At 36.5% G+C, this 17755-nt stretch overlaps 1 protein-coding gene and 1 long non-coding RNA gene across 2 annotated transcripts; both read left to right on the top strand.

Moving 5' to 3' along the window:
• The first annotated feature begins 11354 nt into the window (after positions 1-11354).
• Positions 11355-15045, top strand: LOC5573866 (alpha-2-macroglobulin receptor-associated protein). The gene is made up of 2 exons (XM_001654856.2): positions 11355-11697; positions 13027-15045. Exons 1-2 carry the CDS (start codon positions 11503-11505, stop codon positions 13963-13965), a joined length of 1134 nt encoding a protein of 377 aa, XP_001654906.1. The 5' UTR covers positions 11355-11502; the 3' UTR covers positions 13966-15045.
• A 1733-nt stretch (positions 15046-16778) lies between these two features.
• On the top strand, positions 16779-17755 carry LOC110674564. Its single transcript, XR_002498989.1, has 4 exons — positions 16779-17086; positions 17150-17218; positions 17295-17357; positions 17428-17755. It is a non-coding gene; the product is annotated as an uncharacterized LOC110674564 (long non-coding RNA).

Raw genomic sequence — 17755 nt, 5'->3', positions numbered from 1 at the left:
AAAACATTTTTTCAATTTCTGAAAGAATTTTAAGAATCAATTTCAAGAGGATTTATTTTTAGTTTGGTTGAGGTTGAAAACTGGTGAAATTTATGATGGGATAATACAAAACTTGCAAGATGCCTGAAAGTTTCCCGAAGAAACATATGAAGAGATGATAAGAAAATACCTAAAATTTGTCTTAGAAAATATATATTATATGTAGATCCTTAAAATATCAAACGTTTTTAGAAGAAAGGGTACAATGAACGCATGAGATGATGAGGATGATACGAGATGAGGAGCAAAGTCTGTCATCTATTAGAATGAAGAAATTTCTGGCAATAATGATTGTTGAAATTTATTTCGTCAGCGGCATTCGAAACGCTCGGAAACAGATCAAATAATGATTACAGCAGCATATATTGTAACAGAACGATTTATTAACCCCTGGTTGAATGCACCGAACGGTCACTTGCTTGACGATGCGGCAGTGTAGGTTTGAACCGCAGTTCGATCGGTCGCCTTCGATATCAACACCATTAATATTTTCTAAATCTAATTTGTATTCATTATTGTGAAATAAAAAAGTTCAAAGTAACTGAGTTTGTTACAATATACCAGACAGAGAGTACACAAAAAAGTGAATAAATCATAGGTATATAATACACAAAATCATGATTTTATTTAAATAATTCTCAAGGCTCAACATTAAGAATCTATCATACAATCATCAGCAATTCAAAACCTTTTTTTTGTTTAAATTCAAATAAAAATCAACAAAAAATCATTTTACGGCATTCCAGATAGGTACACTCTTAAAAATAATGAAATATACTCCGGACGTAATTCACGTTATGACTGAATGACACATGATGTAAGTGATGAAATGACGTAAAAATGAGTTCTGAAATATGTATTGAAAGAAAAATGTAATTTCACATTATGAAGGACATGAAAACGATGCCGCAATAATTGACATTTCCCGAATCAGACACCATCATATATAAAATGTGACACAAATTCACGTCATTTGGCTCGCTTCTTTTATGTGCATCCAAAAGACGTAAAATCGCATGATTTTTTCGGAGTGTGTAGATTCAATGATAGATTTTCATGAAGATTGTTTCGATTTTTGCGAAAAAAACTGGTGTCACGGCGTGTCTGGTAGAACAATATTATCACAAAAAAATAGGCATAGCTAAATCTTTCACAATTCGAAAATATAGGTTTTTAGCTTTCTTTTGACGTGATCCCCAAAAAAATCCACCGAGGAATCCTGAACCTTTTTTTTTATTTTAAATTTATGTTCCTTGAAGTACCATGATCCCACAGTTATGGATCAAATAGTGTTGAGTTCAATCTATGAAATTCAATAAAACAACATAGAAAACTTAAAATTTGAATTTAAAAGCACTAATTGAATCGTTTCAAATTGGAGCTACGCTTTGTGAATTGTTTTGAGTGTAATATTTGCTTAGAATTGCATAAAAATGAAAAATTCTATCAGTTTATGAAAACTATATTATGAATTAATTTTCATATTATGGATCAAATTGTGACTTATTACGAATCAGTGCGCAAAATCAGATTTTCAACTCAATGCATTTGAATTGGATGATTTGGCGAAAGTTAACAAAGCATTATATATTACTGCACAACATAGCAGAGTTGGATCTGGAAACATAGCATAGCATAGAGCATAGCATAGACTGACTGTACATGTCAATATTTGCTACTTCGTGATTGATCGGAACTGGTAAGAATTGCACTACGATCCAAATGAATAAGGGATGGGAGTTTCCGCTTACTCTCGAAGTGCAATTTTAGTAGATCTAATATTATTGATCAATAACGGCGCCGGCCAAGTCCTTACAGTCAATTGGGATGGGGAAGGAATGTTAGGGTGTAATGATTGTTGCTTCTAGAGACCAAGAATACCTCTGCATTTCCCCAATCACCACGGTAAGGGTGTTTATTAGTGAGGGAGGAAAAGATCTGGGAGTCACCTCTGGTCGATGATGCGATCCATGGACAAGGGGGAAATATACGACTTATATTTAAAGCTAGTTTTGTATTTTTGTCTCGAGAAGTTTTTGGTAGAAGCTTCAAAAAATACGTCAACATCTATAATGTCGAACAATTCAAAAGATGTTTTTATTAATGACGAAAACTGAAAATTACATGTATATATTTTAAATTATATGAAACAGGAATAATGCCGACACTTGTAGTGACGAACTATACATAGTTTGTTTGAAAATTACATATGAGTATTACTGTGCATTTTGTCTCGATATGGTAGAAGTTTTAAAAAATACGTCAACATTCACAATGTCGAACAATTCAAAAGATAATTTTTAATAATGTCAAAAGGAGAAAATTATATGTATATTGAAATTGTATAAGAAAAAAGCATGATGCCGACACTTATAGTGACGAACCATACAAAGTTTGTTTTAATATTACTTAAGGTGATTATAAAACGAAGCCAAACTTTGAATTTTCAAGTGCACATGACTGGAGAATCTGACAACAGTTCGCGTTGAAAATCAATCAAACTGCTTGCTCGCTGGTGGTGACCAATGAGAAAAATTTTCAACGCGGAGTGCTTTTTGGTTCTCAAGTCTTGTGCTCTTAAAAATTTGAGGTGTGGCTTCGTTCTATAATCACCTTAAAAGTTACGCTTTCAAGAAAAAATGTGTTATCACAAGCATGAAACGAACTCACCAGTTGGTAATCCATCCTCGACTGAACACAAAACTTCTTGGCGTCCCGAAAACAAACCGTCTTGCTTGGGCCTTCCCAAATACCTACCCAGCAAGACGCTCCAAAAGAGAAAAAAATTCTTCGGCGACGAAACCACGCGCGAAACCGTGTGCAAAACGTATCTGACGACGCAAAATCGAACCATCCTGCTTGGGCTTTACGAAGAACTACCCAGCAAGACGCTCCGAAACAGGAAAAAAAAAAAATCTCCAGCGATGAAAATACGCGCGAAACCGTGAGCAAAATCTATCGGACGACGCAAAGCCGAACTGTCCTGCTTGGGCTTCACGAAGCACTACCCAGCAAGACGCTCCAAACAGGAAAAAAAATCACCAGCGACAAAAACACGCGCGAAACCGTCAGCAAAATCTATCGGACGACGCAAAACCGAACTGTCCTGCTTGGGCTTCGCGAAGCACTACTCAGCAAGACGAAACAGGAAAAAAAATCTCCAGCGACGAAAACACGCGCGAAACCGTCAGCAAAATCTATCGGACGAGGCAAAACCGAACTTGGGCTTCACGAAGCACTACCCAGCAAGACGCTCCAAAACAGGAAAAAAAATCTCCAGCGACGTAAACACGCGCGAAACCGTCAGCAAAATCTATCGGACGACGCAAAACCGAACTGTCCTGCTTGGGCTTCACGAGGCAATACCCAGCAAGACGCTCCGAAACAGGAAAAAAAAATCTCCAGCGACGAAAACACGCGCGAAACCGTCAGCAAAATCTATCGGACGACGCAAAACCGAACTGTCCTGCTTGGGCTTCACGAAGCAATACCCAGCAAGACGCTCCGAAACAGGAAAAAAAATCTTCAGCGACGAAAACACGCGCGAAACCGTCCATTGCAGTGTTGGATCTGGAAACAGAAGTTAAAATGCCCTTTTATGGACAGTAGAGAAAGGAATTAAGAATGGCTCAATGAATAAAGCCCGAAGGCGCTTTTTAGATTGTTTACACTATTGAGACACCCTGCCATGACCATTAAACCATGATAAATGTGCTTTTTTGGAAGTATATTTCATTTCTAAACAAGTTGCTGCTCAAGTTTTATGTTTTTTGAAGATTGTTTTGGTAATACTGCATTGAGACATGAACTGTTTTCGATCCACACCAAGTTTTTCACCCATTTTTTTTTGTTTCTGCTTAAAAAACTAATTTCCGTTGTTGAACACCAAAGTGATCCGGGGCATGTGTGGGCATGGTACATTACTTTCAACTATATTCATGATAAAAGGCAGTTCGTTTTTTCTCTCAAGCCCGGTGGTTGCCCAAATTTCAAATGAAAGTTGATATAACAAAGATATATAAGATTACATGTTGTAATGGACATAACTGTCCTATGTGATCTTGCGTATTTTATATGCCATAGCTCACTTATTCGCCAATCGTTCATTAATGTTTTTTTTATATTGTACGTAACAAATAAATTTTCGACCTTTGAGATCGAACTAACCATCTTAAAAAAATACGTTTATCATAACAATTTCACGTAGCTTTTCCGACTCTATGACACTACCCCGAACGCCACTACCCCGAAAGCCATTACCCTGACTGGGCCATTACCACGAACGCCACTACCCCGAATGGGTCACTACCACGAACGCCATTACCCCGAATGCATAACATTTTGAGATTAATTCTGATTAGAAAGTATGGAGATCATTGTAAAGTTCCTTTTGAGCCTTAAACGAAAACAAAATATTAAAAGATAAAAAAAGAGCTAAGTTTTCAGCAAATAACTCTTACATACTAAGTTTTGTTTGATTTTGTCCTTCAATATTTGTGAGATTCACACAAATACAATGCAATGCTCTGAAGAACTGCTTATTTCAAAAAGATGGCTGAATTTATTATGAAAAGTTTAGCTACGCAAAATTAAGATGGAGTACAGTCTTCTTTTGCTACCCACTTCTTTCACTCGCAATATTTGGATATCTACCAGCATGAAGATCATCCAAAAAAAAAAAATGGTTTTTTACGATGACAATGGATGACCATCCTGATATTATCGCTGCAAGAGTTGTTCTACGAGACCCACTTAAAGACCAGCGTCCATTTATTACATAACGCTAAAATTGAAAATATCTGACCATCTAGCATGAAAAAAAAAAAATAAATAAAAATTCGTATGAACCATAACGCCCTCCCCCTAGAGCGTAATTTGTGGACGGCGCCTGACGGATTAACGCAGTTTTCTCTCGAGCATACAAATTTCTAGGAAAATAAAAACGTTCGTTTCTTCATATTGTCAATTCTGATACACGGACGTTCTTGTTTTTCTTGATTTGTTCAGAAACAAAACCTACTTTTCAAGTTTTGACCAATAATCCATTTCTACTAGAGCCTTTATTGTGCTCTACAAGATATGGTCTAATCCACCGGTGTACTAAATTCACTCGGTCTGAGAATTGTGACACTTGAGCGGGGCACGCTCCCGTATGATCCCCACGTGATCTGGACCCGCTCTAGTGTCAAAATTCTTCGACCGAGTCAGTTTAGTACACCAGTGGATAAGACCATATCCACGTAATGCGATTATCTGAAAATGTCGATATACCGTCGCAGTGATAATGAAAATCACCAAATGTTTCAAATTTAGCAAATTTGAAACATTTGTGTCCTTGAAGGACGAAAAAATCCAAGCCTACTTGAATTTTGACGTTGCGTTTGAATTCCGCGCATATCTTCAGCGCGTTACCGCCGCTGCTGGATGTGGATTTAATATAAGCGCCGCAATATTTCAATGAAAGCTGTAAAGATATTAAATGAATTAGTTGTTTCATATGAAAATATTAATGACTAACTTTTCCAATGACAACTTTAAAGAAGGCAAAATTGGGATGAAATGCATGCAACTATGACGCGAATAATCACTGTAACAACTTATAGAACCATTATTCATAAGAAACGAAAATATTGGATAAATAAAATTGAAGTATGGGATAGCGGTCAACGGGCAGCTGTCCAGAAAGAACATATTGAGGTGTTGATGTTTTTGGGCATAGAGGCACAAATACAAAACTGGTCAATTGGCAAGGAAATCTCTCAGTCAATAACTGTGAAAGTGCTTATGTGTCGTTTAAACGCAACGCAACGCGTAACACAACAGGGGGAGGGAGGGGGTCTTCCTTAGTGTTACGGTCCATACAAACATTTTTAAATTTTCCACACAAAAGCTGTTACGTGGGGGAGGAAGGGAGTGGGTCTAAAATGTTGCGTTACGTAATATTTGAATCATTTGAATGAGAATGAGCTGAGAAATAGGCCCTGGCTCAGAAAGAAAAAGAAGATAATTTGCCAATAAGACATTCCGAAAGAAAAGCTAACATATGGAAGAAGAACAACACACGATGAAAATTTTACCGACGAATTTTACGCCCCATTAATTAATAGTTTGCATTATTTCAGTATCGTCATCATTTTTTGTCAGAAAAACAAGATACTGCAATATATTTTATTCTATTCGGGGTAATGACTCATTTGGGGTAGTGGTGTTCGGGGTAATGACCCATTCGGGGGTAATTACATATGTCAGGGTTAAATTCAAGCTGAAGAAAATTGTTACGAAATAGAGCTCTTTTAAATCATGTTTACAAATTAATAACACTTGCTGCTGTGTTAATATATTCGTCTTTTTCACAATTAATATGATATACAAAGATGCTTAATTTAATAGTTTGGTAGTGAGATAATAAGCGAGAGGAGATGAATCCTTCAGTTTGTTGAAAACTGTGTTGAATTATTATCCGGGGTATGTAACTAAGAACCGAAACGCTGCGAATGAAGTGTGAACAAGAATACTTTTATAATTTTATATTTAAAGATATTTACTTACCTACTTGTGCTGTGGTTTTTGCTATACTCAGCTTAAGTCGCGCTGTTGTAATGTTGATCCATTCTACTTTTTATGAATCTCATAATAATTACGGTTGTGTTACTCAACGAACTCTAAGCTTGAAAGCAGGCTATGTCCCAGCAGAGGTGTAATGCCAGGCAGAAGAAGAAGAAATATAATGTATTCTAACCATGAAAGGGAGCAGGGCTCGGTTCGATGTACTTTCACAGTACGAATAAGTGAATAATAAAACTTCCATCATATCTAATCGTGTCCTATAGCTCATTAAATCTTCAAAATCGCATAGAACAGTTTTGTTTTTTACTAAATGGAATTTAATATATATGTATGTATATTTATTTTGTGAGCTTTCACATGGAAATGAAACTTTCATCGAGCTTAAGACCAACGAAACTGTCTTTCACAATGATTACATTTAAAAATACTGTACTCTGAAGAACAAACATTTTAAATAAAAAAAAAATGTTCGGGATCCCTCGGTGGATTTTTTTGAGGAACACGTCAAATGGAAGCTAAAAACCTATATTTTCGAATGGTGAAAGATTTAGCGATGCCTACTTTTTGTGATAAACCTTTCCCATAAAAACGTCGTGTTGTACTGCTGATTTTAAAATACATATGACATATGCATTCTGTTTAAGTCGTCAACCAGTTCGGACGCGTTTGTTAATTGCTCCAGCCCTCTCCAGCCCACCTGTGCGCATTTTCATTCGTCATTAAATTTTTATTACATCAGCTTTAAGTAGCTACAGGTGCCGTGCGCGATATTGTTTATAATCGAATCATTTTTTTTTTGTCACGCGTAATGAGTTGCGAAATTTGTGCTTGCGACACTTCTGTCGACTCGGTCTTGTGGTCATGCGTAGGCTGCCCGCGGAAGTTTCATGCAAACTGCATTGGTGTCACCGTGCAGAGGGGTTCACTGCGGAGAAGAGACAGGAAGGTAGTGGACTTTAACTCTTACGTACTTCCATGCTGTGAATCCTGTCAAGAGCTAATCCAGGCGAAGTTGGATTTTAACGGACTATTGGAGCAACAAAAAGTTCTCGAAAAACAGCTGAATGCCAATACGGAAGTGATGCACAGACTCTCGCTTCATCAAGAAAAACCAAATGTTGTCCACGAAGCTATTGAAGGTATGGAGATTTTGCTTACTAGCGTGAGAAATGAACTGGCAGCAATAAATAAAAACAGTAGCTCGGCTGGGAGTGTCGTTGCCATCAAGAATCATATTACCGGCCTTCTTGATACCGCAATAACGGCAACTACTGAAAATATGTACTCCACGCTAAAAACGGTGACATCCGATATATCTACTGACCTGCGCAACATAAACGACGAAATTAGTCAATTAAATCAATTATCAATTGACACAGCGGCAAGTTGCGCGATGAATTCAAATCCAATGCTGGGGCTGGACATCCTCGATGAATTGAAGTCTTTGTCCGCAAATATATTGACAAATATATAATAAACTTAAGCGGATTGGATTTCCTGATTGGCTGACCAAATGGTTTTCTTCGTATCTCAATAAACGCTCTGCTTCCGTAAAGCTTGGAACAGTTAAATCGGATCCGTTTTGCATTTCGTCGGGTGTTCCTCAGGGAAGCCATCTCGGTCCTCTTCTCTTCGTACTCTTCGTGAATGATCTTTGCAGCGAATTAGAATCCCTGAAAAGCATGTACGCTGACGACATGAAAATTTTTCGTGTGGTGTCCTCTCCAGTGGATTGATGTGCACTACAGGCAGATGTGGACAAAGTTCTGATCTGGTGCGAGAGAAACGGAATAGAGGTTAACATACAAAAATGCAACATCATTACCTTTTCACGAATCCGCGCTCCAATTCTTTTTGAGTATTCGATGCAAAGCTGTACGTTGAAAAGAGTCTCAACCATTAAAGATCTAGGTATCACCCTGGACAACAAACTGCGTTTCAACGAGCACATATCGTCGGTGATAGCTAAGGCCTACGCAGTACTCGGTGTAATCATCAGGAACACTCGGGATTTCAATGATATTTACTGCCTGAAAACATTATACATCTCGTTGGTTCGCAGCCTTTTGGAATACGGCGTTGTGGTCTGGAGCCCGTATCACGCTGTGCAGATTGACCGCATCGAACGTGTTCAGAAATGCTTTGTCAGGTTTGCGCTTCGTAGACTACCATGGCGTAATAGATTTCGACTCCCTGCTTATGAAAACCGATGCGCACTCATCAGTCTTCCGACGTTGGCAACTAGGAGAACATATCTTCAGAGGCTTTTCGTGTTCGACCTACTGGAGAACAACGTTGACTGTCCGGATATTTTGGAAAAGCTTCGTTTCAATGCTCCAGGTAGAACGATACGGCGTACTGACTTCTTTCGACGATCGGCACATCGCACACAGTATGGACAACACAACCCACTCGATGTTTGCTGCCAAGTTTTTAATGATGTGTATCCCATGTATGATTTTAATTTGCGTAAATCTGCGTTCAAATCTAGAATAAGTAATTAAGTTTTAGTCTGTGCGATGTTAAAATATCGAAGACTGTAAATAAATAAATAAATAAATAAATAAATAAAAATACGTCGGCTCCACCATCAATAGAATATCCAAGTTTGGAAGCCGAATTGAATAACAAAATTGCTGAAGTGTCAGGAAGGCGCCTATTTGGAAACAGAAAAGTTTGGAAAGCCGATTGGACGCAATATGACATGCGCAAAAGCTTTCACAAAAGGCAGCAAAATATGGCCGATAAAGCGAAAAAGCGTAGAAAGCGGAGAATCAGGAACGCTAACAAAAATTGTAATAAGAACAACATTAACAACAACGACGTGAACATTAATCACTATTGCCATAATAATGTCCCATCCAAAATTCATCACAAAGTAAGCAAACAACAGAATAAGAATCACGGAAATTTCGCCTTCAACAATAGCCAGGAAAGGAGTCATCAACTTCCTCCTGACAGAGAGCTTCTTGCAGCAGCGAAACATCATTTCTCAAGACCGCCAACAAATTATCGACCAACCATGCAGTTTAAAAGAGGAGAAATTTTAAACCCATATCCGGCGAGGGAGGCGCCCTGGCAGTCCGTTGCAGTACCACCCCCGAACTGGACGACGGAAGGATCTTCAACTGGTGGATCTTGTGAAGCATGTGGTGCATGCCGGCATTCGTGTTTTCTACGGAATTGACGGACCCCTTCAGAGGCAGAAAATAATTCAATTCAACCCGGTGAAGCTAATCATCACTTGGTAACAAATAATAATGACAATTCACCATGTGGTTTAACAGACTTAAATAACGAACTACCAATAATTTCTTCTGAAACACAGTCAACTGAAATTTTAATCTATTGTCAGAACTTTAATCGCATGAAAAGTGCTTTTAAAATTAATGAAATTCATAAAAATATACTAAGTTCATAGTACTCAATTATTTTGGGAACAGAAACAAGTTGGAATGATGATGTGAAAAGTGAAGAAATTTTTGGTAGCAATTACAACGTATTTCGCAATGATCGTGACTTACTTTTGACACAAAGAAGATCGGGCGGAGGAGTCGTCGTTGCAATATCATCAAATTTCAGTTCTGAAATCATTGATTCACCTAAATTTAAAGAATTTGAGCATGTGTGGGTTAAATCAAATATTGGTAATGAAACTCATATTTTTGTATCAGTTTACTTTCCCCCAGATCAGGCTTGTAAGTCAACATACGAGAGTTTTTTCCTGATAGCAGAAGAAATCATAACTCAACTTCCTCCCGAAAACAAGGTGCATATTTATGGCGATTTCAATCAACGTAATGCAGATTTCATTCCTGATTTTGAAAACGAGAGTATTCTACTCCCTGTTGTTGGCGATAACGAAACTTTGCAATTTATTTTTGACATAACTGCATCCTTAGGCTTTAATCAAATAAATCACGTAAAAAATAAACAAAACTGTTACCTAGATTTTTTATTGACAAATATGCATGAAGATTTCTGTTTAAGTGAGTCAATTTCACCATTATGGAAAAATGAAGCGTTTCACTCGGCAATAGAATATTCTATGTTTATGCATATTTATCATACTCCTCACGAATATGTGTATGAGAATATTTTCGATTATAGTAGAGCCAATTATACTAATATTAGATATAACTAATATTAGCAAATTGGCAATCTGTTTTGAGAAATCAAAATAATATTGAATGTGCAATAGAGATCTTTTACAATTTATTGTGGGAAACCATTAGGGAGGAAGTACCTGTTAAGAAGAAACGAAGGAATCACAACTCAAAAAATCCAATTTGGTTCAACAAGCAAATCATAAATTTGAAAAATCTAAAACAAAAAGCTCACAAAGTTTACAGAAGATATAAAAAACCAGACGATTTAGAAAAATATTTGGTTATTTGCGACCAACTCAATTTAGCCATTTTTACAGCACTTACCGAGTACAACATAAAAACTGAAAATGAAATAAAGTCATGTCCAAATAATTTTTTCAGTTACGTTAAAACTAAACTCAAATCGTGCAACTTCCATCAACAATGACTTTGGATGAAAAAGTAGGAAAATAAATAAATAAATAAATTTCTTGAAGTGGTTATCTTGCCCCATTTTCCTTTACCTTTCATTTCCTATTAGAATAAGATTTCTTACCAAGCCCACTGCTGTATTATTTGGCGCTGTGATCAGATGAGTGAATTAGAGTCTAACTGGATTTTATCTGCTTTCTTTCTTACAACTGCTGTCAATCCAGATGAATGCAAAATTATCGTCACGTATAAATGCCGACATCGAAACTCTGGAGTCGATTCCAGTCATAACTTCCAAGTAGGATTTCTAAATTTTTATATTTTATCAAAATTAACTGCGAACTATATCAAATATAGTCGCAAAGTTGTGATTATAATGAAGTTTCTAGTAGTAGCTCTAATATGTGTAAATTTAATGCCCGCTTGGATTGAAGCGGAGAAAGCCGCAGAGAAGTATTCCAAAAAGGCAAATACACTGCCAGATTCGGAAGTTTATCAGCCGGATTTTCGCAACATTCAGCGTCCTTATCGAATGGCCAAACTTAATCTGGTCTGGTCGAAGGCACAGCATGTAAGTTCTGATTTTTTGCTGTTTATATACTAAAAAAATAATTTTAATTTGAAATGATAGAATCACTAACAGTAGATATAATATACACTTCCATACGAAAGTTTTTGGTAACTCCCAAAGAATATTGAGATTTTAACTATCAATATTTCTGTAATTACTCGTCTGATTGAGACTCTCTATGGCTCATTTGGAAGGTGAGGAGTTATTCTTAGGGGCGATCCATTAATAACGTAAAACAATTTTCGGGGTTTTTCAACCCCCCCTCCCCTCACGGTAAGATTTTTTGTATGAAAATAAAAAATAAATTGTATGGCACGTAACAAATCTCAAACCCCCCCTCCCCCCATAAACCCTTACATAATTAATGGACAGCCCCTTACTTTGTTGGGTTCTCAACCATAATGATTTTCGAATTTTTTTTTTATCAAATTTTTACTTGAATTTGTTACATTTTTCAAAACGCACAAATAGCCATTTAATTTCCCTTTTAAAATTTAATTTTTTGGGTGTCCCCAAGCTTTTTTAAGGGAGTGTATGTTGTTTGGAGTGAAATTATGGATTTTCTGTACAACAATCTCTCAACAAAAAACAAAAATAATTAGAAAGTATCTAATATGTGTTTCAACTTATGAATAAATATTTTCACATCTGACCTGCCTGAGTTACCTCAGGGATGTCGAAAATTTTGAGGATGGCACAAAGGACGAAGCCTGCGTGTCATCTGTAGTAGATCGCAGAAAAGTTTGGATATGTTTTCTTCTTACTTTGAAACCTTCTAGTAGACATGCTTAATAACATTATTGAATGAAGTTAAGTATGTAGGACTCATGCTAGATACAAATTTTACTTCCAAAAACCACGTTGAGGGCATTTAAGCCAAATGTAATAAATATGCAAACAAATTTTCAGGACAGCCATGTTGTATGCTGTACCAATATGGACTAGCCTGGAAGAGAGCTTGTTAGTTTGATTTTAACAGCTGTTTGAAAATTTTAATAATATATTTTCTTACAAAATTTGATTAAACTCGATCAACTTCAAATAAAAATTGTGTTTCCCTTCAAATTTGATAGAATTTCAATTAAAATCATGGACAACAATGAATAGTTCTAAAAAGATACATAGTATGTGAGTAATCGATTATCTGAAACAATACTAACACAAAATAATATATTAAGATAAGGCATGTCTTCGATGAACTAGTTTCAACCATCGATAATTGTGCATTGCATTATGTCCTTTACTTTTTTTACATTTTTACAAATGGCATTTATTTTAAATATTTAGCTCGTCATAATATGACTCTATCAAATTTCTTTTCAATTGTAGCGCTTAACTGAACCAAAGCTGAAATCTTTGTACACGGAACTAAAAATACACGACAAAGAAGAAATAGCATGGAAACAACTGAATTCCCAGCACAAAGACAAAGAAGGTTTGAAGGAAGCCGAGCTACGAAAAAAGTTGATCGGAATCATGAGCACCTATGGATTGTTGGAATACTTCGATGATACTCAGGATCCAGAAAAGTACAAACCATACAAGGCATTCTCCGGAAAAGTGGACAACTATATGAACAAAAGTTTATTCAAAGATAAAAAACTCAATAAACTTTGGGAAAAGGCTGAAACGTCAGGTTTTACCAAGGAAGAACTAGATGCCTTAAAAGAGGAATTTGAACACCATCAAGAGAAGATTGATATCTATTACAACTTGCTGGAAAAATTAGACCATGATGACGGCAAGTCTGGCAAAGTGCACGAGAACGCTGTGAATGAAGATGAGCACGATAAATTCAATGAAATAGGTACGGCTGAGGAGGATAGCAACGATATCATGGCTCAACAGAAAAATGAGGAGAAGCAAAACTCTTACCTGCACAAATCTAATCAACTGAGAGAGAAGCACCGAGATATCAAAGATAACTTCGATAGATTGGAACGAATCGCCGCAAAGGGACCCGATAGTCAGGATTTCATTGAACCGAAAGTGCAAGGGCTGTGGAAGATCGCTGTGCACTCGAATTTTACAGCAGACGAACTGGCTTCGTTGAAAGTAGAACTATTGCATTATGAGCGCCGGCTGCTGAAATTGCGACACATGCATGCGGAGCACGCCTTGAGCATGGAGAAACACAAAAACGCGAAACACGGCGATAAAGCTGATACGCACAAAATGATGGAGGAGAATATTAAAAAGCAGACAAGGAAAGTTGAGAAACTACAGGAAGAGGTTGAAAAGCGCATATTGAAGCATGCAGAGCTATAGATTATGTTCCGAATTTGAGCTTTAGAATGATTACCTGCCCATATTCGCATAACAGTCCCATGTTCTTTGGAATTTTCGTTAAACATGAGAATGCTATGCGAATGTGGGCAGTTATGATGTTAATAAAAAATGTTTGTTTGACATGATCTACAGTAATGGCATCAAATTTGATATAAAGATATTTACACTCGAATTATTGAAGCAATATATTAAGGGAGGTAGAGACATCATTCTGGCATAAGTTGTTTAGAATAGGAGGTGAATCATTTTGGCAGCGGACTTATCTCGGACTCAGCCATCCAAGAACAAATTGACTAGCATTTATGTGCCAAAATAAATCAGAAAAGAAAAAACAAACTAATTGTTATGCATATGGTTTATTACGGTAAAATAGCATAAAAGGTAAGCTCGCATTATGAACACAGTTAAATCTCCATGAGTCGATGTTCCTTGACTCGTTAGTAAAGTTCGAAACAACTTTCAAAAGAATTATGTTAGTAGAATCATTAAAACCTGAGTATGCTAATGTCACGACTTTTCGTGTTACCAACCTCGAATTTTCCTCGAAGTGATAGCGTGAGTACCGGCTCTCAAAGTGTCACATAAATTTTAAATATTAGAAGAAATCACCCTCTACGCCATGGCACTGAGCAACGCATAAAAAACTACAATTAAATGTCATAATAAATTGATTCAATTTAGGGACAACAGCGCCGCTAGCGTTCTACTACTAAAAATTATATTTTTGGTGTCATGAATCGACTGTCCTTTCAATATCGGTTCATGGAGATTAGACTGTATGTATCGAATGTCATTCTCAACTAGGCAAAAGCACAAAACAATCAAAATCCAAGGAGTATTATGTGTAGGAAAAAAAATCGGAAAAGCCCATCACATTTGGGTTTCAGTTAGTTATTTTGATGGGCGTAATTGAGTAATAGAGGTTACCTGCGACCTGCAAAGCCATGTATACTAATGCCGAAGAAACCTTTCCTATTGTTTGTCCAGATTTGTGTACTAGTTTAACTTTTTCTAGAGCGAGCAGCTGATCTTCTAATAACTTTTCTATATTAATGTTCACATTTCGTGCTTATTTATGTTTGAAAGAATGCCCACTGCACAATGATCCGACTCGACATTTTAGCAGGAAAAAAGTGTTTTCTATGTTCTCGTCGATTTTAGACGTTCGATGTCTTCAGAGAAGTTATTTGTAATTGAATTATGCATCTTTAAAGAAAAAATAATAGGGTGCCCCTTATTTAGGTATAAATTTCTACTCAAACTTTTTGTTTAATGAAATTTGTGGCTGCGCTTTTCTGCAAACTTGTATGTTATTGTGAACAACTTTGCCGAAGACACTTTTGTTCTAACTCTTCATTTGAGTTAAGTAAATCGATTCTGAAAGTTTTAACTTAGGGTGGACCCTGATCTAACTTTACGTGAATGTGGTCTTCAGAAGAATTGTAGAGGAAGTGATAATACACATTTTTACTGAACATTGCAAGTTTGTAACTATTTTGAAATTTTAAGCAAAGTTCAGTGAAAACTGTGACATCTTTAGATGCCCACTACTCATGGAGTTGGTTCGTAATTTTTTTTTCTTTCAGCAGCATTCGAAAGGCCATACATTAGAAAAATTTGCTGGCAAAACCGAGAGGATGACATTTTTGTAAATTAGGAAAATTAACTTAAAAAATAGATTTAAAAAACTCAAAATGTCACTCAAAAGATTTTCAACTGATTGGCGTGCTAACTTTAGCAAAGTTGTAGGTTTTAACTAAATGTACATCTTTCCCATTCCCCACTTTTTGGAGAAAAGTGAAACAATAAATGTAAAAATGATGATACGATTCAGATGTAGGTCACCTTATATTTAATGCTATGAAACATTAAGCTTTATGCAACCTTAGACACTTAAGGTGTTTTGTTATTGCGATTGCTATCATTGTGTATTATTGATAAAATAAAAGTAAAATTGTATTAGGGTAAAAGCACCGGTTTTGACCAGCCTAAGAGAAGATGTCAATAAAAATTATACGAGGAGCCGCATTTATACTAATAATATGTCAAATGCACGCTTTCAATCCATGTTATGTATGTAGAATATCGAAACAGAGCTAAAACCATTTTTTCGCTTTGAAAATCTTGTTGGTCTATATAGGCCACCAGAACCAGTTTCGGCCAGTGATTTAATTTCGGTTTCTAAATTGGTCAATCACATTGATTTCTTATGAGAGTGGTCAAATGAGGAGTATTAGGTGTACGAGAGTTGAAATTATAAGAAAAATGAATTGTTTTCTTATGTTTCGAATTAATTAGGACGATTAAATGAATGTAACTCTATCATGTGAATGTGATCCACTGAACAAAAAAAGGTTGCATGCTGATTGGCTATGCAAAACAGTTTATAATCTACTGTAGCTGCAACTGACGTATGGCCAAAACCAGTGCTTCTATCCTACTACTAATCGAAGACATTTTGAATTACCCAATAGTAAAATGTATGAACTTATAATACTTTTTTTTGTCTCACATTTAAGCATAATAAGCATTGAGACCGTACAATTCGTAGTTGCTACTCCGTGATTGACCGGAATAATCAACATTGTACAGAGAACCAATAGATGCAGGTTGAGAGTAGCATACCATCTTCAATGTACAATTTCGAGAATTCCAAACTTAGTGATGTCAATAACGGCTCCGGCCACGTCCTTACGGTCATCGGGGAGGGGAAGGAATGTTAGTGTGACGTCCATTGCTACTAGAGACCGAGATCACCTGATGTTTTATCCCTTTCGACGTTTTGGGATTCGACATTTTGGCATTCGACATTTTGTCTTTCGACGTTTTGTCTTTCGACATTTTGTCTGTTGTCAACGCGCAGTTCCACCGGACTGGCAACGCTTCTACGAATACTATTACAAAGGGAAACTGTAGTACCTATATGGACTTGGCAAACTGTCAAGGAGATGAGATGGCAAGAAATTAGAATAACGAGGCGTGAACAAAGACAAATTGGCACAATTCTTTAATCTAAAACAAACTTATGTCTAAAGTTAGTAAAATCTTAATCTATTGTTAGTTAATGATAAAAGTTAATAAGCTATTTTCTATTAGTACGGTAAGAGTGAATTATTATAAACTGAACATGCTGAATTTCTATTCTAAACTACTTATCTATTAGCTTAACCTAAACGAACGGCGAGCAATTCATTACTGCAGTTAAATCTAAAATCACACAAATAATTAGTTGGTGAGTGATTATTTTTTTCGTTTGTACAGTATAATTGAATCAACCATAAAAGATATTAACTTAAAATTAACTTTAGGTATCCATGCAACAATAACCGTCAGAGTATCAATTGTTGTCTGACTCCGAGCGCGTAGTAAACGTGAGTAAAATTTGTAGATGCATTGTTTTATGAAAACTCTTTATTACATAGCTACTCTCCTCTCATCCAGGAATTTTATAACCGCCCCCACATTGAACTCAAATAAACGGTTTATAAAAACGGAATCTGCTCTTTGTTGTATGGTGAGCCAACAAATTATAAAATTCGTTTAGTTCAGCCGAACAAAATGTCTAGCCGCAATACCAGCAAATCAGGCGCATACGGTGGATCGAAAGGCGATAGATCGGATAAGGATAGAAGTGATACTCCCGCCGGAGTAGGAAGCTTACCAGTGGTGACAATTACGACGGAAGAAGTGGTGCAGACTCGCCCAGGATGGTCTTGTAAATCTTGTAGAGAACCCGACGATAGTGCTATGGTGCAGTGCGATCTCTGCC

Source organism: Aedes aegypti, chromosome 1 (genome assembly GCF_002204515.2).
Source record: "Aedes aegypti strain LVP_AGWG chromosome 1, AaegL5.0 Primary Assembly, whole genome shotgun sequence".
NCBI lineage: Eukaryota > Metazoa > Arthropoda > Insecta > Diptera > Culicidae > Aedes > Aedes aegypti.
This window is presented reverse-complemented; position numbering and strand designations above follow the sequence as displayed.